A 22,860-nucleotide genomic window follows, 5' to 3' on the forward strand; every position below is an offset into this window, starting at 1 on the left:
CACCGTGTGCCAGAGTGTTGGAGGCCTGCCCCCATGTTCACAAAGGGCCCTTGGCTTTGACTGGGAGACCTTCTCCCAGGCATCTAAGGAAATTAAATTTCTGTCTGATCACTGACTGACCTCTGAGCTCACAGATACTCCAGGAGCCGCATACAAAGAATGCACTTCACAGAGTTCATTTGGAAGAGTCACTAAGCAACAACAAACCCTAGGGGGGAGGATCCGCGGGAGCAGAGCAGAGCAGAGCTATCCTGGCTTCCACATATCTGGTTTGCAAAACAAAAATGAGACACAGAAACAAGAGTATCTGGACCCCTTCACCGGAAACAAGTCAACAGAAAAGGTCCTTGAGGAAGCCCAAATATTGGACTTGCTAGACAAAGTCTATTTTTTTTTTTTTTGACAGAGAGAGATCACAAGTAGGTAGAGAGGCAGACAGGGGTGGTGGTGGGGGGAAGCAGTCTCCCTGCTGAGCAGAGAGCCCGATGAGGGGCTCGATCCCAGGACCCTGAGATCATGACCGGAGCCGAAGGCAGAGGCTTTAACCCACTGAGCCACCCAGGTGCCTCGGCTTTTTTTAATTTTATCTACTTATGTGAGAGGGAGAGAGACTGCGCACAAGCACACACGAGAGAGCACAAGTGGCGGAGACGGAGAAATGGGCTGTACGCTGAGTAGGACCCTGGTGTGGGGCTCGATCCCAGGACCCTGAGATCATGACCTGAGCCAAAGGGAGATGCTGAACCAACTGAGCCACCCAGGTGCCTCTAGAGAAAGAGTTTAAATCAGCTCTTTAAATATATTCAAACAACTAGAGGAAACCACATATAAAGAACTAAAACAAAACATGAGAATGATGTCACCACAAATAAAAAAGTATCGAGAGAGAGAGATTATTTAAAAAGCAAGCAGAGGGGCGCCTGGCTGGCTCAGTGGGTTAAGCCTTTGCCTTCTGCTCAGGTCATGATCTTAGGGTCCTGGGATCGAGCCCCACATCGGGCTCTCTGCTCAGCAAGGAGTCTGCTTCCCCCCTTCTCTCTGCCTGCCTCTCTGCCTACTTGTGATCTCTGTCGAATAAATAAATAAAATCTTTGGGCAGGGGAAAAAGGCAAGTAGAGGGATGGCTGGCTTAGCCAAGCGTCTGACTCTTGGTTTCAGCTCAGGTCATGACCTTGGGGCTGTGGGACGGGGCACAGCACTGGGCTCCAGGCTCAGTGCGGTCTGCTTGGGATTGTCTCTCTTCCACTCACTCACTTGCTCTCTTTGTGAATAAAGCCTTTAAAAAAAAAAAAGGAAACAAATTCTGAAGTTGAACAAGGTGACTTAAAATTCACTGGAAACGAGGCTGAGCTCTGCGGCAGGCGGAGAAAGTCTGCAAAGGTGCAGAAAGGTCAGCCGGACGTGGCCGTCTGTGCAGGCGGAAGCGAAGGGAGGAAGAAAAATGAACGGGGCCTCGGCGACTTGTGAGCCACCATCAAGCGCGCCCACTCTCGCAGCAGTGCTGGAAGGAGGAAGGAGAAAGGCAGAAAGGAATTTAAAGAAGTAACGGTCAAAGCCTCCCCACGCTCCTTGCGCAGCCCGCACCACGGGCGTCCATCCGCACACGCGAGCAGCTGTCCCGGCCCGCGGGCAGAGCGCTGCAGCCCCACCCGCAGCGCCCGCGGCCCGGCCGGACGCCAGGGACAGCGTCGACGGCACCAGCGCAGGTGCGCCCCCGAGTCCGAAGCAGCGGCTCCTCGGAACCCACGGGGGCGGCAGGACACACGGACACGGTGCCGAAGGAACCGGTCTTCACACCGAGAACTCGACATCAGGAGAGCCGCTCTTCAGACACGGAGAAACCCAGACCGCCCCGACCAGCAACGACTGACCAGAACTGGTCACGGCGGACCTGCCCGACGAGAACCACGCGGGTCCACGCAGGTGACCGTCGGGAAGGACACGGCAAACGTACAAAGCAGTAGCGGGTCCTTCCCGCGCTGAGGGACAACTGCAGCCCACGCGGGTTCTGAGCGCGGGGAGGGAGCCGGACGGACGGACGGAAGACGCACGGACACCAAACCGCCAACTCGGCTCGTCGGGAGCGGCGGGGAGCCCGGGCCGCCGAACCGTCTAGAGCAGCGCGGGGACGCGGTTTCCGTCAGCGCACACGCACCTTGGTGATCTCGTCGGAGATGCTGTAGTCCAGGAACCTGAGGAGCGTCAGGTAGATGCGGAACTTGTTGAGCAGGGAGGGCAGCACGGCGGCCAGCAGGCTGTCGGTGTACTCCTCCATGTTGGGCGGGACGAGCTGCGGCTGCAGCTGGATCTGGCAGTCCGCCTGCGGAGAGAGGCGCCCGCCGGGCTTGGCCACTTCCTCCGGGTCAGCCGCGAAGGAAGGGGAGCGACCCTCCCTCAGGGGGTGGGGGGGCACTTTTAGCTCGAACCGACGGGCGCCGGCCGCCCTCAGCGCTCATTGGTTACTTCACTTCCTCCACAGGAAGGGCAGACACACAAAGGCAGCCGCCTCTAAAAAGCAGCTACTTAAAATTCTTGCAAGGTTTCCTTCACCTTGGAATCTGTACTGTGTGTCTTACTGGGTCTGCCTTTCTAGAAACCACATAAAGCAAATCACACTTTCCCACAGAAAACTTACACACGGGCCACTTCATTCTCGTTCACAAGCCATTTCTCCTAAGTCACAGTGACCACGAGTTCACGGACTGTGCCCCTTTGGAAACCACTGGGCGCACTTCTCAACATGAAAAAACTCAATCAAAAGCTCTCTTCAGGGGCGCCTGGGTGGCTCAGTTGGTCAAGCAGCTGCCTTGGGCTCAGGTCACGATCCCAGCGTCCTGGGATCGAGTCCCACATCGGGCTCCTTGCTCGGCAGGGAGCCTGCTTCGCCCTCTGCCTCTGCCTGCAACTCTGTCTGCCTGTGCTCGCGCGCCCGCTCTCTCTCTCTAATAAATAAATAAAGTCTTAAAAAAATTTTTTTTAAAAGCTCTCTTCATCAGTCACTCTGATGATTTACCAGAGCATTTCACCATAAAGCACAAAAATAATTACCGTGTCATCGGGAACATTTTAAAAGGAACTCTAAAGTATTTCTCACATCAGATTGACAGAAAACAATGGGACCGAGACAGTAAGAACAAAGGTCTGGATGTGAATGAGGCAATTTATAGACAGCTTCTACTTTCTACGCCTGGATGTGGGAGTTGCTGCGCCCAACAGCCTTCCTCTGCTTGTCTTGTGATTTGCCATGTCTGGTTCCTCACTGATAGGTTTTCATCCCCAGGCAGGAACGAAATAATCAATTCTCTTACTAATGCTCAGCAGCCCCAATTCTGAAACAAGTTTAACCTCTCAACAAGTCGTGCCAAGAAACAAAAGTACAGGTATCTTTCCAAGGTATCCTCCCTCCATCTTACAATACCGCACCGTACCGGAAGGAGTGACCGCCCCTCCGAAGTAATAAACACATTAATATTGCAGGGGAATTCCATCTGGTGGTAACTGAAGTCATAATCCACCTTTTGCCACGTTATTAGGTTGCTCAGAGCAGTCACATTATGAACACCTAGGGGAAAAAAGTTTTTTTTGGTTACTTGATTTTACTCACCTAAACAAATGCTGTAAGACATAACATTTCTACTGCTTTAAAAAAAAAAAAAGAAAAGGAAGGAAGAAACTAAAGTATCTCATGCACTGTTCAACTTCCTAAGCTAAATGTTCACTAAGTACTAGGCTTCACAGATGATACTGGTCAACCTACATAAATGTATGTTGGGGCCAAGACCCCCCAAAATCTAATCTAGCATCTTGTATGCAACTGGGCATAAGACAGGTTCCCAGTAAGCACAATCACTGTCTGTGTGATGTGTTCACAGGTCTAGAACAATATGGTAGAACTAAAATGATTTTTATGCAAAGAAGTAAGGTTACTGAATTTTATTGGTTTTTTACACTCATCTGTGCCTTAAGGATACGCGTCCACACTTTTTTTCTTCTACATTTACCTTTTGAACTTACCGCCAGCAAAGTGTCTTCTCAAACGTCATTTGAGCACAAATAAAGCAACCGGTTTCCTTGCCATTTTATAACAAGTTCCATAACTGAGGTTAGTTCAACCCTTCCAACCTTTCTCCAGTCTTTGATAAAAAAATTTTTTAATTTCACATTCACAGTAAAAATGTTTTATTAGATCTTCTCTACACTTTTCTTTTTAGCTAACATATGACTGAAGGCAAGATCTCCCCCCTTCTCAGACTTTCAAGAGCTCCTTGCAACGTCCTTGTCCCGTCCCTGTACTATGTTCATAGCAGGACAAGACACAGCTGTTGGACACAGTCTGAGAGCTGACAGATCCCCCCTGAGACAAATTCACACGGCAAGCCTGGATCTTAAATACTTGTGAAATGTGAGTGTCTCTCCATCAGTGATTCTTCTACAATACATCATCAGATCTGGCTTTCACGGGAGGTTGGACATGAAGGGAGACACCTGTGTCTGTACCTGGTGTATCCAGCTGCCCTTGCTCGAGGAGAGTTTCGTCGATCACGAGGGAAGTGTTGCTCGGGAGCTGCAGGAGCCCACTGACCAGGCGGTTGGCTGTATAGTCTTTATGGGGGATGAATTTCAAATGGTTCATGTTCTCTATAGTCATTTGCAGACGAAAAGACTGCAAAGATAAATTTTTTTAATGAGCGAGCAACAAAATTTCCCTGTTTTAGGAAAATACATATTTGGGGTTAAATACTTTCCATTTGTATATAAGGAAAAATCTTAATTTCTAAGGATGTAGTTTCGTGGCTTCTTGAGCTCTTGAAGCAAAAATCTTACATATACACCTTAAATAGTAAATCTACACCTTAAATAAGAATTTCACTATTCTATGTGCTATTTTATTCTCAACTGTTTTGGGCAGTATTCTTAATTTCTGATTTTCCAGCAAACCAGACAAACCAGAAACAACCGACAGATAATTCAGATGCATCTGCCAAATATTCGGAAGCTGAACTTCCTTTACCTACCACAACCCCAGGCTGGCAACACAGAGAATATTTATTTATTGAAGATGGGGACAGAAAAGCTTAATTTTCTTCAGTGCTCCTGGAGTTAAAATCATTACAATCACAGTCATTCCTCAGACTCCCGCAGACCAGGGAACGAGTTGTCGCAAGGAGAGCTGAGGAGCAGAGCGTGCTGAGCGGGGCCCGGGCACTGTGGGTCCTAGAACGTGCTGTAGGCCGCCTCCTCATCCGACCTTAGCCCAGGATCTGTCAGACGCCTCTGCACCCCCTCCAGCTCTCCGAGCCCACCACTCAAGGCCCTCCGCACCCTGCTTCACACTCCACTCTCCCCTCCTATCACTCCAGCCTAAAAAGAAGTTGGTGTGGTAAGGGTGGAGACTGGAACTGGGAAGAAGGGTGTCGAGGAAGAGAGAAACTTTCAGAATTTACCGGATTACTGTACTATGGCTCAGTGATGCAAAGAAAATGGGGCAGAGGGCTGGGACTATTTTATAGACAGAAGCCAACAAGCCCCAAAGGAAGCCCAGTCTGTCAAAACACAAGGGGGCACATGGCAGGGTCTAGCTCCACGTCAGAAGCAGGTCGCCCATATGGAACACACCGTGAAAACTAAACAAGATATGAATAAGCCGGGGTGCCTGGGTGGCTCAGTGGGTTAAGCCTCTGCCTTCGGCTCAGGTCATGATCTCAGGGTCCTGGCATCGAGTCCCGCATGGGGCTCTCTGCTCGGCAGGGGGCCTGCTTCCTTCTCTCTCTCTCTGCCTGCCTCTCTATCTACTTGTGATCTCTCTGTCAAATAAATAAATAAAATCTTTTAAAAAAAAGAAAAAAGAAAATGTTATGTGGGGGGACACCTGGGTGGCTCGGTTGGTTACATGTCTGGCTTCGGCTTGGGTCATGATCCCAGTATTCTGGGATTGAGTCCCGCATCGGGCTCCCTGCTCAGCAGAGAGCCTGCTTCTCCTTCTCCCTTTGCACCCCCTGTGCTTGTACACTCTCTGACAAATAAGTAAAATCTTTTAATTAAAAAAAAAAAAGAAAAAAAGGAAATGTCATGTGGGCAGTTTTAGTCTAGTATCCAAGAAATCCACAGTTATCCAAAAAGGCCAGCTTTCCGTCATATACTTTAATCAAAACATCCTATCACGAGAGACTGAATACAGAAAGGGTTCTTCAATTCAATGGTCTTCTATTAATCCAGATATTAAAGAGATTGGTAAAAATTTTAAACCATGCCACTTTTATCGCTAATGTTTTTTGATTTGGAAAACAGCTATTGTTATAAAAATATTTTATGTTCTGGGGCGCCTGGGTGGCTCAGTGGATTAAGCCGCTGCCTTCGGCTCAGGTCATGATCTCAGGGTCCTGGGATCGAGCCCCGCATCGGGCTCTCTGCTCCACAGGGAGCCTGCTTCCTCCTCTCTCTCTGCCTGCCTCTCTGCCTACTTGTGATCTCTCTCTCTCTGTCAAATAAAAAAAATAAAAAATATATATTTTATGTTCATACATAATTGATATATTGATATATCTTCATGAATATTTTGGTCTATTTTTAGTTCTAATTTCTACTATGGCAAACTGGTAATAAAAACAACCCAGATAAACTACACCTCTGTGAGTCCTCCATAATTTTTTCGGAGTGTCAAGTGAGGCAAGGAGTGTGAGAAATGCTAGCCTGGTCCACTGCCGCTGACGGGCCTGGAAGAGTGCTAGCACTTACCCTCCAACCACACGGTCACATGGGTGATCTAGTTTAACCTCTCAAATCTCCAAAGTAAGAAGTGATCAGCATTGTCAGTCACATGACTAGTCAAAAGCAACTCCCCCACTCCCAGTGTCTCACCACCACACAAACCCTGCATTCCACACACCCTGGCAAACAAAGACAGCTCGACTTTCTAAACAGGAATTAAAACTGGGGCCATGGAGATAAAGATCTTTTACCTCAGCTCAATGAATTATGCTCTTGTAATTCAGGCTTATTTAAAGACTTAAGATTTTAATGCACACAAAGGATAGATACCAAGTTGCACAAACTGGGATCAACCAACAGCATAATTTTGATTTACTTGCAATCATGCCGTAAGAGTCACAGAAATTTGTGCTAAGGCAATAAAAGAAAAGCGAAGTGTTTAGGGGTGAGTATGTAAATTATGGAACCTGGCAGGCTCTGTTTCCCCTTAATAAGACCTATTACAATTTCAAATTTAAATACTTGGGCTGAATGAAAGACAATTAGATGAGTTTTTAAAGTGCGCTCAGGTTTTCTTTTTGTTTTATTTGAGAGAGAGACCAGAGTGAGCAAGAGAGAACATGAGTGGAGAGGGGAGGGGCAGAGGCAGAGGGAGAAGCAGGCTCCTGAGTAAGGAGCCCAACGTGGGGCTCAATTCCAGGACCGTGGGATCATGACCTGAGCCTAAGGCAGATGCTTAACTGACTGAACCACCCAGGCACCCCAGTGTGTTCAGATCTCTAATAATTATTATTTATATAATAATATTTATATTGATCTTACTGCTGGAACAAGATGTTGAATAATCCGGTACAAGTGTTCTGTGAAGGTACTATTCCGTGGGCAACCACTCAAGTTAACTGTGAATTTTCCCAGTGGAAGAACATCTCTTCTTGTATACCTAGAAAAAAAAGATACCAACCAGTAAGATATTCAGCTTTTCCATCGAAAAGCAACCAAAGATTAGCAAAATACTGTCATTAAAAATAAAGCAAATTACTCTGACCAGCTCACTTAGCAGAATAATAACAATAATAGCCAGTATTTGCACGTGAGCATTGCACGTGCGCTTAGGGCTGTTCGGAGTGCTTAACTGTCTCATGTAATTCCCAGGCTCTCTGAGGCAAGTCACCTTCACTGTATGGGTGAGAAATCTGAGACAGAAATCTGAAGTACCATGCCCAAGTTCACATAGCAGGATGTGGGAGAGGGGGATTTGAACCTGCGGGGTTTGGCTCCAAAGCCTGTGCACTCGACCATTATGGGCTACGGTCTGAAATCCTAGCCGAGGGAGGATGTGGAGAACAAAGTGCAGGGTCGTTTGGAACTGAAGGAAGTTAGAAAACCAGCATTTACGGAACTAGGACAATGGTCTACAATGAAATACCGTGCAGCCATTAAAAAGTTCATGAAGAATTACAAAGGAAGAACGTTTAAGACATAGTAAATGATAAAAACAAGATCGGCGTTTAGAGTACCATGGAGACCTGTGCAGGGATGTACACATATGTAAACAAAAAAGATGAAACAAACATGAGCCAAATTGTTAGCGGAGATCATCTCTAAGTGGGTGAGACAACAGACAGTTTCCAGTTTCTTTATGCTCCTGGAACTTGTTGAAAACACACATGACTCCTGAAATCAGGAAACAGAGACCTGCGGTGGGGTGGAAAGGAGGTGAGCACCTTCACCTACAAAGTAGTACATGGGCGCACCGTGGGCCTTGCAGAGCTGTGGGACGTGTAAACCAAGAATTCAGAATGCAGAAGGAATAAAACAGCTCATCTTACTTATCAGCCAGGTTCTTTGTCTGACTGTGGCTCTTATATAAACAAAAGGTTAAATGTGCAACAAAAAAGGTGGACAAAGAATGTGTGATTTCGTGTAACACTTGTCACACGGAATAAAAACCACCTGACGATGCAGGTGACAAATGAACTGTTAACACCGCCGTGGCCCACGCAACCTCCCTGCTCTTCTGCACTGTCGGCCCCACCCGCCACCGCCGGCCGCCAGGAGCTCGGCACTTACACCGTGGAGATGAGATGCAGGATCAGGTACTCGGCGGCCAAGCTGTCTCCCAGAAGCGCATGCGTGAGGAACCCAAGCAGCTCTGCTCGGACGGGAGACAATTCAGACATGAAACCTGAAACGACTGGAGAGGGAGGGAGACCACACTCAGCACACACACACCAGCTCCTCCTGAGTGTCTCAGGCTAAGAAGGAAAAACAAACCCAAGTGGAACAAAGCACTAAAGTCAGAAGACAACTAGTGTAGACTTAAACACTGGTCATTAAGTGATGCCAATCTTCGAGATAAGCCAGCTTGTAAACTCTTTTTTGCCTCATCTTAATAAAGAGAATTAAAAGGAAGGAAAACGGGCCAGGGTCACTAGAGAGACTGAAGCTGAGCACGAGGATCTGGCTGCCTTGGCCCCACCGTGAGCATGTGCCGCAGGCGGCTCCCGCCCAGGGGCCCACAGTCTCTGGCTCCCAAGGCATTAGCACTTACACTTACAGGTTTTGCTCTCCTCCTTGTTAAGGCAAGCAGGCAGTAAAGGATTGATGTGCTGCAACTTCTGGGCTAAAACCACATGAATTCTTGGCACTAATGAAGCAGGAGGACTGTGCACTCTTTGCTCCTCGGCTGTGTCCGTGCATTCCATCGGATCCAGGAGTGAAGAGGCGTCCCTGCGGAGCGAGGAGAAAGTCACGATTCACAGCCACATCTCTGAAAATGAGAATTCAAGCCAAGAACAGTTCCACCTGTACGTCTCCTTAGAGAACGGAAAATGGCTCCTCATTCTCAATGGTCAGGTCACACAGATCTCAGGCTAGTTAGGTCACACAAGGATATTCTTTTTCAAGAAAAAGAACACTTTCACTGAGTGTGCCGTAGCTGCAGTTAACGGGATAGAGCACATCACTGGTGAAGAGTGTATTCTGAAATCACTTCATCAGCAGAGACATGAAATGCTTCACAGCATGTCTCAAAAACCAGGGTCGTCTTCTCATAAGCCATTAGGCATCTATTACTCAGTGTGGAAGATCCATTCATCTCTTATCTTGCTAACTGTTTTTCCTAACTTTCATTCCTCCACGACATCTCCCCTGAATAGTGAGTAGTCAAGAGGTGAAATGAAAAATTTGAGTTTTTCAGATTTGCTAAATAAATTAGCAGACAATGGATTTACCGTGATTCAATTGAAACAAATCACGAAAATGTGTTTAGAACTTTAGACGTCACAGGTTGCTCTACAGAGTTACGCATTCACATGGCCACCTGCCTCACACACAAGGACGACGACAACCGTTACGTGGTCTGGACCACGCCAGGCAGTGTCCTTCTCTATGCACACACCAATTCGTTAACGCCTCACCTACTCTGGTCTCCAGTGAGGAAGGCGAGGCCCTGCGGAAGTCACGTGGCCGGTAAATGGCCACACCAGGTTGGCACCCCAAGCCATCTGGCTCTCTCTGTGCACTAAGCGGCTTCAACCAATGAAGTGACTGAAGCAGAAAAATCATCATCACCAGAAACAGCCAAGGCAAGCAATTTGCTATACTATTATTAAGGAATGCTATTTAAGTTTATTTAAAGTTGTTTAAAAATGTCTGTGTCCACCCCTTTATTGTGAGAGTGAAAAGTAAGTTCTTATAGGGAAACCAAGATGAATGTCCAATACCCAACAAGAAAACTATTGTGTGTGTGTGTGGGGGGGGGGGGGTTATGACTCCATTCCTTGGCAAACTCAAGACAAAAGAAGAAGAATGAGGAAGATCTAAATTTTCAGGATATACGGTTAGCTGTGGAGATAAAGTGTAAAGGCATACCGATATCATGATATCTTTTATATAATAAAGGGGAATAAGATATACACTTGTCTACTTATTTTTGCAAAAAATACAGTAAAGATAAAGGCAGAAACAGGCTGGTTCTCTATGGAGCTTGAGTGGGAACAGGGCAGGGAAATGGCACCCCTACATTCTTTGTATATAGCTCTGATTTGGGCAACAATGTCAACGTTTTCTATACTTAAAAAATCAAAACAAAGGAGAAATGTTAACAGATTTTAAAAGTTTAAAAATTAAACTCTTCAAAACACGTACCACCACTTTCCATACAAACAGTGTATGCTCTAATAAAAACTCATGAATATGTTAAAAAAAAAAAAAAACCAATAAGGACAGAAGAAACACTCTGAAGAGGAACGCAATGGAAACCAACTGAACCTAACCACATAAAATGAATAATGAGCAAAAGGACCAAAGGGGAAGAAAACTCACCCCAGGAATTTTAGACACAGCAGTCTAACTATACACCTCATTCTAAAATAAAAAGAAATGGAAACCAATCTTGGACCGAGTTTTGAGGTTTGTTTTTGGCAGCGGTAAGGACTGCTGATTCTCTGCACTGTGGAAATACGTTGAGAACAATGAGAGTCGAGCTTCTTTCTGTTCGAAGGGGGGCTACAAATATGGGAAGGGAGAAGGGAGAACATCTGGGTGCAGAACTGGAACTGGAGACACTGAATTCACAGTTCTGATAGACTGGAAAATACATGAAGATGCATGTGTACGGGTATTTATTTGTATGCACACAGAGTATGCGTATACGTATTTCCTAGCCCTGCCCATTACAAGGGCGTAGAAGCAATACCAATCCTGACAGCAGGGAGCACACAAGCACTCAGATCTTGACTGAAGTAAAATTCCTCACTAAAAGAAACGATGCTCCTTAGAAAAATGGCTGATACTGCAGCCGGAGTACAGGAAGGACAGATGAGGTTGAAACAGCATCTGTGCCAGGAAAGACATTTTCAAAAATGAGGTCATGCCACAAAGACGCAGAGCCTGCTTACAACGACTCTCACTAGCCCAATGAGAAAACCTGAATCTCGAGCACCAGACTAACAGCCACACTGATATAAACAAATTACTTAAGTAAACACATGAGAAGGAAAATCTCTCTTCTAACAGAATGCCAATAAACAAGTGTAGAAGGAATGAGACAGAAAATCACCATCTAGTAATAACCGATCAAGAATCATCAATGGACAGGGGCGCCCGAGTGGTGCAGTCGGTTGAGCGTCTGACTCTTGGTTTCAGCTCAGGTTGTCATCCCAGGGTCGTGGGACTGACCCCTGCACCCGCCTCCATGCTCAGTGCAGAATCTGGTTGAGATTCTCTCCCCCTCTCCCTCTCCCCCTCCCACTCATGCTCTAACTAAAAATAAAACAGAATCATCAATGGATATTAAAGTAAGTGGATGAGGGATACGTGGGTGGCTCAGTCGGTTAAGCATCTGCCTCTGGCTCAGGTCATGATCCCAGGGTCCTGGGACTGAGCCCAACATCGGGCTCCCTGCTCGGCGGGAAGCCTGCTCCTCCCTCTTCCTTTGCCTGCCGCTTCCCAGGCTTGTGCACATGCCCGTGCACACTCTGACAAATAAAATTTTACACAAATAAGTGGACAAAAGTTAAATAAGAAACTGGATGTTAATGTAATCTCCAAGTACGTCCTTCCAAATTACTTATTACAAAGTGAAAAACAGTAACTTTATAGGACAGAAACCTGGCAGATGCCACCTTCACCAAACAATCCAAATTACCACCACAGGGGGTATAGCTCAGGGGTAGAGCATTTGACTGCAAATTACCACCACCAACAGTGCGGCACACTGACATCAGGTGCCTCCTCATATGACAGCCCGATTCTAAGCATGAGGAAACACCACACAAACCCAAACTGAGATATTCTACAAAAGGACTGGCTGTACTCTTCACAGGGGTCAAGGCTCTCTGCCAGGTGAGGACAAGGAAAGACATCTGCAACCAGGAAACGGGCCCTCACTAGACACCGGATCTGTCAGCACCTAACTCTTGGACTTCCCAGCCTCCAGAACAGTGAGAAACGAATTTTGGAGGAGTTAAAAAAAAAAAAAAAAAAGTGTCAAGTTCAGGAAAGACAGAAGTCGAGGGCTGTTCCAGGTTAGTGGAACATGTGACCCTACGGATCCTGGCTCATGGAAAAGAAGGAAAAATTAAGAAAGAAAAAAGAAAAAAAAAAACACCAGAAGAAACAAGATTGAGATAATTGGTGAAATTAAGTATGGAGTGTGGATTAGTGTTTCTAATTTTCTAAAAGTTCCTAATTTGGATGGCTGTACTCTGACTGTATAGGAGAAAGTCCTTGCTCTTAGGAAATATGGACTCAAGTATTTAGGGGATAATGTATGCAACTTACTCTCAAGTGCTTCAGAAAAACGCGTACATACACAAAAATATGCACATGTAAGAGCACAAACGAATGACAGAGCAAATGGGGCACTAAGGGTTCACAACTGGTAAATCTGGGTAAAGGGAGAAAAAGCTCTTTGTAACATTATCTTCCAGCTCTTCTGCAAGTTTGAAATTTTATCAAAATAAAGTTACCCAAAAAAGAACAAACAGACTCACCGTTCATCGTTATTCAATATACTTAGCACAGGATCCACAGACAGGACACCATATAACTCTAGAACATCATTGACTTTGAAACAATCCCAGTCTTCATAGACCTGATAGGAGATCGTAAGAAATTACATTAGGACTAAATAACACCAAAAAAAATCATAAAATATTAGTTTTAAGGCTAAACAAATATTTTAGATTTTTAGATCAGGAAATGAATTTAAAGCCACTCTTTTATTTCATAAATTGAAACTGAGAGAGGTAAAATACTTGCCTGAAGTCATTCTCCTAGTTAGCAATTAACACTAAAACAGAGACTCCTGACTCCCAGACCAGGGTCTGTCGTCAATACACCGCACTACTTCGAAAAAAAGCCTTTCCCCGGGGATGACTAACATTACAGACGTGCATTATTGGGTGCTTAGATGGCTCAGTCAGTTAAGCGTCTGCCTTTAGCTCAGGTCATGATCCTGGGACAGAACCTCACGATGGGTTCCCTCCTCAGCAAAGAGTCTGCTTTTCCCTTCCCCTTTGCCCCCTCCTCCTCTCATGATCTCTCCCACTCTCAAATAAATGAAAAATAAAATCTTAAAAAAAGAGAGAGAGAGAGAGAAAGAGAGAGAGAGAGAGAGAGACCTGCATTATCTCAAAATCGATTCAGAACACCAAGAGAAGGGGGTAAAAACACTAGTGCAGGATTACTAACTTTGGACTTATTCACCAACTATGCACATTAGGAGGGTTAACACAAACTCAGAAAGGCCATGAGGGTTTTCACAATAAAACTTTCAAAGTTGTGTCTTTGATGGACTCTAGTAACTGTCAAAGCCTCCTCTTGGTGAGGCTGAAGCACAGCATGGCAGGAAAGTCATCCTCACTCTGGTCCCTATGGTACAGAACTGAAGTGCCACTTAAGTCAAAACCACAAAATAAAAGAATGGAAATTCTCAAAGATCATTTCTGAAACTTACATTGCGTGTTTCACCTACGAGGATCAAAAAACCAGGGTAAGCAAAATAGAACAAACTGCCAACAAATTGTTTGCCTCTATTTTAATTTAATACAAATGAGAAATGGATTTTGACGACAGAAGAATGTTGAAAAAGTCAGGTATTGTTGGAAGCTGGAAATGACACTGGAATGCACATGAATAAAAAAAACTGTTCCACTTCCGTGTTAATATTTTTCGATTCTTTTTTTAGTGAGCTCTACACTCAACATGGGCCTCAAACTCAAAATCCCAAGATCGAGAGTCGCAGGCTCTACCAACTGAGGCAGCCAAGTGCCCCATATTCTTCAACTGAATTTAAGAACACCGTGTTAGGCAGAACACGGCCTCCAAAGAGGTCCACATCCTACTCCCCGCAATCTGTGAATAGGTTACCTTATAAGCAAAAGGGGGTATGAATAAATTCAAGACCCTGAGACGAAGAGATTATCCTGGATTATCTGGTTGGACCCAATCAAATCACAAAGGTCCTTTCCAGGAAGAGGTGACTATGAAAACACTCTGGCTTTGCAGATGGAAGAAGGGGCCCCAAGCCAAGGAATGTGAGCACTTCTAGAACCTGGAAAAGTCAAGAAAACAGATTTCCCCCAGAGCATTTAGAAAGGAATGCAGCCCAAAGGACACCGTGGTTTTATCTTCAATGACATCAATGTTGGACTTCTAACCTAAAGCCTGTAAAATGATACATTTTGTTGTTTTAAAAGCCACTGACGTTGTGAATATTCGCTCCAGCAGCCACAGAAAACACAAAAGCTAAGAGTACTCCATGTTTTTTTTTTTTTTTAATTTTTTTTTTTTTTTTTTTTTTTTTTTTGTCAGAGAGAGATCACAAGTAGGCAGAAAGGCAGGCAGAGAGAGAGGGGGAAGCAGGCTCCTTGCTGAGCAGAGAGACCGATATGGGACTTGATCCCAAGACCCTGAGATCATGACCTGGGCCGAAGGCAGCGGCTTAACCCACTGAGCCACCCAGGCGCCCCAGAGTACTCCATGTTAACTTTGAGACACATTCCACATCTACATCAAGGTCAGGTCTATAAAAGCTTTAGTACCTTCACAAGGCATGCAGGGCCCTTCTCCCCTGGCAGTGGAAAATTCAGGTCAAAAGGAGAAGAGAGGTTCAAGAAGTTCAGCTGTTGGCCAGTAGAAGCTTCAGTTTCTAAACGTTTTGGCTCTCCACACCACTGAAGACCACCAACACTTCCTAAATTCAAAGAACAGCACTGCACTTAGTCATTTTTAAGGCTTCCTGGAGAGAAAGAACATTCCTAAAGAGCCTTTCAAGTCTGATATAAATGATGCTTCTGAACACAAAAAACTTCAAGTTGTTACAGTTCTTAAGGAAGTAAGATATGCTAACAAAATCCTTTGCCTGACCTAAAAGAGAACAAAGATTATGAAGATCTGAAAATTTTAATCATTTCTCCCACACAACAAAATGACAAAAAACTTCCCTCTTCAAATCTCAAGTATATTTTAAAAGTTAATATTTACAGTTACTTTAAGATCTTCAATCTAAAGATGTCTACTAACAACAAACCCGCCTTGGTAGAACATACTTTTTTCTACTTATTACTCATAATAAAACCATATAGCAATACATGCATTTACCAAATATCTGTAACATCCATTGTGTACTAGGAATCAGACTAGTTGCTGGGGACACAAGGATGATTTTAAAAATGCCCTCTATCCCTGAAGTGGTCATAGTTTAGGGCTTACAACTAATTAAAATCAACATGTAGCCTGCCACATCATAAAATATTGCTCAGCAATACGAAGTAATAGACTATTGATACACAGATAAATCTGGATGGATCTCAAGTTTTGCTGACTGAAAAAGGCCAATCTACGAAGTATACGTACTCTATGATTCCATTTATGTAACTTACCATTATTTCTTAAGGTTAAGCTAGACTGGGATCTTTTATTTAATTTTTTTAACTGAAGTATTCCCGACTATGCAACACTCTTGCAATAAAATAACATTAGTACAGAGATGAAGAATGGGTTAGTGTTTGCTAGGGGTTAAGGACTTCTGGGGAGGGGAGAGGCGGGAGAGCAGTGGGCAGGACTCTACAAGCACAACTTTGAAAGATGTGGGCAATGAACCACTCTGGATCCTGACTGTGGTCGTGGTCCCATGAGTCTACATGTGACGACACTGCCCAGAACAAAATACACGCACACAAATAACTGTGCGTAGGAAATAAAAATCTAAGGTCAGCAGGCGGTAGCAATGTCCATTTCCTGGTTACGATATTCTACTAGAATTATACAAGATGTTACCATCGGGGGAAACTAATTTCTTACAGCTACATGTGATCTATGCTTATCTCAAAAAAATTTTAAAAATATATAGCTAGAAAGATTGCTGAGAAACCAACAAACAAGTTACATTGTAAATAAATGATGCACCCAAATGTACAAAAAAACCTACAGTAGGACATCCAAATAAAAGCAAAAAAGAGAGATCATCAGTTGCTTAGATAACAGAATTACCATATATCCTGGATTCTAATGTTACTTATTGTTATGATATACCATTAATTTTAATAAGCATTTGGGGGGGAGGGGTGGAGAAAAAGACCACCACATTTGTACAGATTTACTATAAAACATTCTGATCTTAAAAACATTAAAGTATGCCTTAGCTCTAAGGAAATACATATAAAGTAGGAAAACATATGGCTAAATGAAATTCATTAGTAATTCTTTGTTTACCACTCTCAACCCAATCCTGCAGATGCCCCCTGACTACACTGATTTGTTGGAAACCCCCCACCCTTCAACTTGCCCTCTGAGGATGGTGCTACAGAGAAATGACTGGCCATGAAAGGAGGAATAATGACAAACTTCTCTACCTGCCTCAATAAAGAAACTCACTATTCTTAAACACTGTGATTGGTAAAATCAGGAATGAAATATGCCAATTCTGAAACCATCTCATGCTCTTATTCCAAACTTTGGTCCCTGTGTTAATCAATCAGAATTTACTGGGTTTTCAGCATGTTTCAAGATAAACCACTACAAATGTTGTGTACATAGAATAGACTGTGACTATTTTAAGGGCTCTCTGGTCCCAAGTTGAGAACGAAGTTACCTAGTGCACAATTTCATGGTTTTCCTCTGATGTTTTGAATCTTACTAAATTAAAGTACCACTATCTTGGGGCACCTGGGTGGCTCAGTCCATTAAGCATCTCCCTTTGGCCCGAGTCATAATCCCAGGGTTCGGCTCCCTGCCTTGCAGGGAGTCTGCTTTTCCCTCTCTCTCTGCCCCTCCCCATGCTGGTGTGCACACATGCACACACTCTCTGTCCCTCTCGTGAATAAATAAAATCTCTTAAAAAAAATAAAAATAAAAATAAAGTTCTTCTGGGGCACCTGGGTGGCTCAGTGGATTAAGCCGCTGCCTTCGGCTCAGGTCATGATCTCAGGGTCCTGGGATCGAGCCCCGCATCGGGCTCTCTGCTCTGCAGGGAGCCTGCTTCCTCCTCTCTCTCTGCCTGCCTCTCTGCCTACTTGTGATCTCTCTCTCTGTCAAATAAATAAATAAAATCTTTAAAAAAAATAAAATAAAATAAAGTTCTTCTATCTCCAAAGGAAAATTAAAAAGGATGTTTTCAGATATTAAAAAAAAAATCATTTTCAGGATAAACTACTAGACTTCCATATTACTTAGGACCTGAGATAAAAATATAAAGAATGAGGGCGCCTGGGTGGCTCAGTGGGTTAAGCCTCTGCCTTCAGCTCAGGTCATGATCTCAGGGTCCTGGGATCGAGTCCCGCATCAGGCTCTCTGCTCAGCAGGGATACTGCTTACCCCTGTCTCTGCCTGCCTCTCTGCCTACTTGTGATCTCTGTCAAATAAATAAATAAAAATCTTAAAAAAATATATATAAAGAATGAGAAAAAGACCTTTGTCAACTAACCACCTGAGACTCTTAAAAGCTAACAGGAAAGCAGACACTTCTAAGTGATGCCTAACTGTTCAGTTATGAAGCACAGTTTGACCAGAGTATTGCAGAAACTCTCAAGACTGTTTATAGCAGCGATGAACTTGAACACAAGGTTGTCAAATCACTGTCATTTCCTAAATCTGGAGCTGCATCACACAACAATTAATTCTGGAAATGGACCTGAGGGAGACACTACCTGCTTGCCTGGCACCTGCATGTTGGTCTTTCTGTTTATTGGGCTGTAGGTCCATATCTTCATCATCTTCATAACTCCTCTTGTGACGACTGGGAGTGTAGGACGTTGAAGGACTGACTCGAGCTTGGTTTGCATTAACATAGGCGTTAAATGAAAAGTTAAGGAAAATCTACCAGGAACTGAGGAATATCCTAAGGTATGCTAGTTCTAGGGCTAATAAAAGATTATTGGTTTGGCAATTTGGCTAAAATTCAAACATCCTTTTAAAAGACTGGACTTCCAGTTTTGATCATGAAAGTAGCAGCTTAACCTCATGCCCCCTACCTGTGCTATAAAGAAACTATACAACCAGACAAAAGATATGAGCAACTCTTTTCTGTAACTGAACATTGTAAGGGAACATAAGGTTATAGTTCTTCAATAAGGAAACACACCAGTAAACTCCACACTCTTCCCAGCTTTCTCTTGCGAACATTTCCCAAACCGCAACAAAGAGAAGTGAGGACTGCCCTTGCAGGACAGAGAAACAGAGCACACAGTTCCAGGCTCCTGAGCAACTGGAAGCTGCAGAAAGTAACAGAGGCAAGAGTTGCAGATAAAGACCAAGAAACCTGTGCAGGTTCCATTTGGGGTTTTGGCTGAACATAAAACCATGGATGTGCAAGTTAGGATCCCTTGAGCGCCAGCAGGGAACAGCTGCTAGTTGGCTGGGAGCTAAATGGAGATTCGGATAAATGGAGATTCGGGACTTCTACAATACTAGAACTGGACCCTGAGGGACAACTTGGGCACTTAGGTGTAACCAGAAATAGCACATTTCATGAGTAAGGACTGTGTCCTCCAGACCAAGGGCTATTCCATACCCACCTTAACAAATAGCAAAACCAAGCCATGACAAGGTCAAAGTGATCCACTTACATCACCGGCCTGTCAGAACAAATGCAACATTCTTGGAAGGAAGACAAAACCAAACTCTCTACAGTGTTGCACATCAGCATACAGTATACCTTATTAGTTATATATGAAGAGGCAAGAAAATATGACCTACAATCAGGATTAAAAATAATCAATAAAAATAAACCCAAAGATGACTCAGATATTAGAATTAGCAGACAAGGACACTAAAAAGGTAATCTAAAATTCACTATTTTTTCATATATATATATTGAGCTATGTTCCCTTTAAACCTTATTATGTTGAGGTATGTTCCCTCTAAACCTTAAAATTCACAATTTTAAAAGAAAATATAATCGCTTTTTGGCCTTTTGGCTATGATCAAGTATAGTATCTGTTCTTATCAGTTTAAAAGAAAATGTAGACAAGATACATCAAGTGGCTCAGTTGGTCATGGTCTGGGGGTCCTGGGATGGAGCCCCACACTGGGCTCCCTGTTCAGCGGACAGTCTGCTTCTCCCTCTCCCTCTCGCCCCTCCCCTACACGCATGTGCTCAATTTCTCAAATAAATGGTTAAAATCCTAAAGAAAGACTGATGAGTCAAAGATGAGGAATGTTAGCAGAAAAATGGGAACAATGGAAAAGAACCAAATGAAAAATCAAGAACTGAAAAATAAGATATCTGAAATGAAAACAAAACAGAACAAAACAAACAGAACCTCAGTTACCTGGAGGTCAGTAACATCTAATGATTATGTGACTGAATCCCCAAAAAACGAGACAATACAAGAGACTGGGACAGAAAAACATTTGAAGAAATAAAGGCTGAAATCTGAAAAATACCAGTCCACAGATCCAAAACCTGGAAAATACCCAAGCTAGATAAAAACAAAAATATCCACCCCGACCCACATCACAGCCAAACCGCCAAAAACCAGAGAGAGGGAGAGAACATCAGAAGTAGCCAGGGGAAAAACAAAGATGTCACACACAGGGATAGAGTAAAATGACGGCTAGCCTTTCATCAAAAAGCAACAGGGATCAGAGGCACCTGGGAGGTGCAACGGTTTGAGCATCTGACTCTTGATTTCAGTTCAGATCATGATCTCAGGGTTGGGGACTGAGCCACGCATCAGGCTCCACACCCAGCATGAGGCCTCCTTAAGATTCTCTCTCCCCCTCCCCACAATCACACTCTGGATCAAAAAAAAAAAGAGGCAATGGAGGCCGGAAGACAATGGAACAAGACCACCAGAGTGCTGGGGAAGGAAAAGAGCTGTCAACCCAGAATTCTATAACCAGCAAAACATCCTTCAAAAATAGAGGTGAAACAAAGACATTTTTCGTTGAACCAAAGCTGAAAAAATTCATCACCAACAGATCTGTACTTAAAGAAAAGCTCGGTTAAATGACTCCATTAAAAAAAAAGAACAATGAACTAGAAATGGTACATACCACAAACACATACAAGACACTTTTTCCTCATTTCCTAATTTATGAAGAAGACAAATTTTTTAAAGATTTTTTTTAAGATTTTATTTATTTATTTGACAGAGAGGAGAGTACAAACAGGGTGAATGGCAGGAAGAAGGAGAAGTCAGGCCCCTGCTGAGCAGAGAGCCCAATGCAGGGCTCAATCCCAGGGCCCTGGGATCATGATCTGAGCTGAAGGCAGATGCCCAACTGACTGAGCTACCCAGGCACCCCTTTTTAAAGATTTTATTTATTTGACAGAGAGAGAGAGAGAAAGAGAGAAGCAGGCTCCCCACTGAGCAGGGAGCCCAATGTGGGGCTTGATCCCAGGACCCTGGAATCATGACCTGAGCCAAAGGCAAATGCTTAACCAATTGAGCCACCCAGGCATCCCAAGAAGACAAATGTTTAAAGCAAACAGAGTTAATATATTGTGGGCTCTATAGTTTAAGTACAAACGAAGTGTAGGACAACGACAGCACAAAGAATGAGGGGGTAAATGGAAGTAACCTGCTGTAAAGATCAAGGAACAAAGAAGAAATCACAAGGGAAATTAGAAAATATTTTGAGTTGAATGATGGTGAAAACAAATCAAAGTCTGGAATACAATCAAAGCAGTGATTAGAAAGAAATATATAGCCTTCAATGCTAATACAAGAAAGGGAAGATTTGAAATTAATGATCTGTGCATCCTCTTTGAGAAGCCAGAGAAAAATTAAAGCCAAACTAGCATAAAAGGAAATAAGAGCAAAAGTCAATGAGACAGAAAACAGAAAATTAAACACTTGGTTCTCTGACAAACCACAAACAACACTGATCAAGAATAAAAAAAATTAATGAATATTATTATAAATGAAAAGAGATCATTGCTAGATATCCTCCAGACATGAAAAAGAAATTAAGGAAATATTATGAAAAGCTTTGTTATTGACATAAATTCAACTAAGACTAAATGATTTTGAAACAATTCCTTGAACAATACAACTTATCACAACTGATACACAGAAAAACTGTTAAAAAAAAAAACCTAACTAAAAATCTTCTCACAAAATGCCAGCCCCCAAACTGGAAACAACCCAAATTCTCATCAAGTGGAAAAAATATAAACAAAATCAGCAATGAAACGGAATGAGCAAGACACACACACACACACACACACACACACGGATGAATCTCAAATGTGCTGTGGAGAACAAATAATCAGACAAAAGATTCTGTATGATTCATTTCTTGGCATACAGAATAGGTAAAACCAAGCTACAGTGAAAGAAATCAGGACAATGGTCACGAAAGGTAAGTGAGGTGCCTGGAAAGACAAGGGAACTTTCTGGAACAAGTACTTTACTTTCACAGGTGTAAATTAAATGGGTGTGCATTTGTCCACTCAAGTGCACCCTTAAAATCTACATATCTCAGGGTATGTGAACTATGACTTAAAAAAAAAAAAAAGTATACCAAGATGTTTCCACATCTCTCAATGAGCCAACATGTTGTTTCCCCTTAAGAAATCCAGAATTAGTTCTAATCTGAAACTATGTTGTTATTTAATTATGGTACTTTTTCAGTACCTTTAAATCCATGGTGAGCTCAATCTTTTTAACAGTATTTCACTACTGGAATGTACCACAATTTTATCATTTCTCAACGACGCATACTTTGGTTGTTTTATAAACTTTTTTGTTTAGGACAAATGAAAAACATTTCATTAAAATAAAGCCAAGTTCTGTAAATGAAGAACAATTTTTTTCTAGCTTATTTTGTTGGTATAAAAAGACTAAGTTTCAAAAACTCAAAATTTAATTGTGGTTTTTTTCAATTAAGAATATAATCAGGAACCACTCAACACAGAAGAAACTTTAGATAAAGGATATTTCTTTTACCCACGTAGATTCCCCAGGCACTGGGACACAATAGAAAGTCTGTCTTTCCAAAGTAGTAGTTCGTGGAGAGTTTAAATCAACTTCTTGTTGAGGCTGTGATATACACAAAAAGCGTATTTAAAGTTTTATTAAGAAAAACAAAAACTTTACTTAGCAAACCACACATTCATGTTATTTACAAAACCACAGTAAATACTTCACATTAAGAATTAACACCCAAGAAACTAGCTGGAGGGGCGCCTGGGTGGCT

At 43.3% G+C, this 22,860-nt stretch overlaps 1 protein-coding gene and 1 pseudogene across 3 annotated transcripts in view; one reads left to right on the plus strand and one right to left on the minus strand.

Moving 5' to 3' along the window:
• The window catches only part of LOC123955703 (minichromosome maintenance complex binding protein), a 53,312-nt gene that overhangs the window by 5,429 nt on the left and 25,023 nt on the right, over positions 1-22,860 (minus strand). For 2 of the 3 annotated variants that reach the window (XM_046028007.1, XM_046028006.1), the window contains exons 5-14: positions 22,602-22,703; positions 18,363-18,507; positions 15,258-15,409; positions 13,206-13,306; positions 9,260-9,438; positions 8,779-8,902; positions 7,531-7,648; positions 4,498-4,663; positions 3,429-3,562; positions 2,156-2,320 (exon numbers count right to left, since the gene is read on the minus strand). In XM_046028007.1, coding sequence (XP_045883963.1) covers positions 2,156-2,320; positions 3,429-3,562; positions 4,498-4,663; positions 7,531-7,648; positions 8,779-8,902; positions 9,260-9,438; positions 13,206-13,306; positions 15,258-15,409; positions 18,363-18,507; positions 22,602-22,703 — 1,386 coding nt within the window. The remainder of the gene's footprint in view (positions 1-2,155; positions 2,321-3,428; positions 3,563-4,497; positions 4,664-7,530; positions 7,649-8,778; positions 8,903-9,259; positions 9,439-13,205; positions 13,307-15,257; positions 15,410-18,362; positions 18,508-22,601; positions 22,704-22,860) is intronic. The other variant, XM_046028008.1, reaches the window with a different exon arrangement.
• LOC123955808 lies at positions 19,612-19,768 on the plus strand (annotated as a pseudogene).

Source organism: Meles meles, chromosome 13 (genome assembly GCF_922984935.1).
Source record: "Meles meles chromosome 13, mMelMel3.1 paternal haplotype, whole genome shotgun sequence".
Taxonomy (NCBI): domain Eukaryota; kingdom Metazoa; phylum Chordata; class Mammalia; order Carnivora; family Mustelidae; genus Meles; species Meles meles.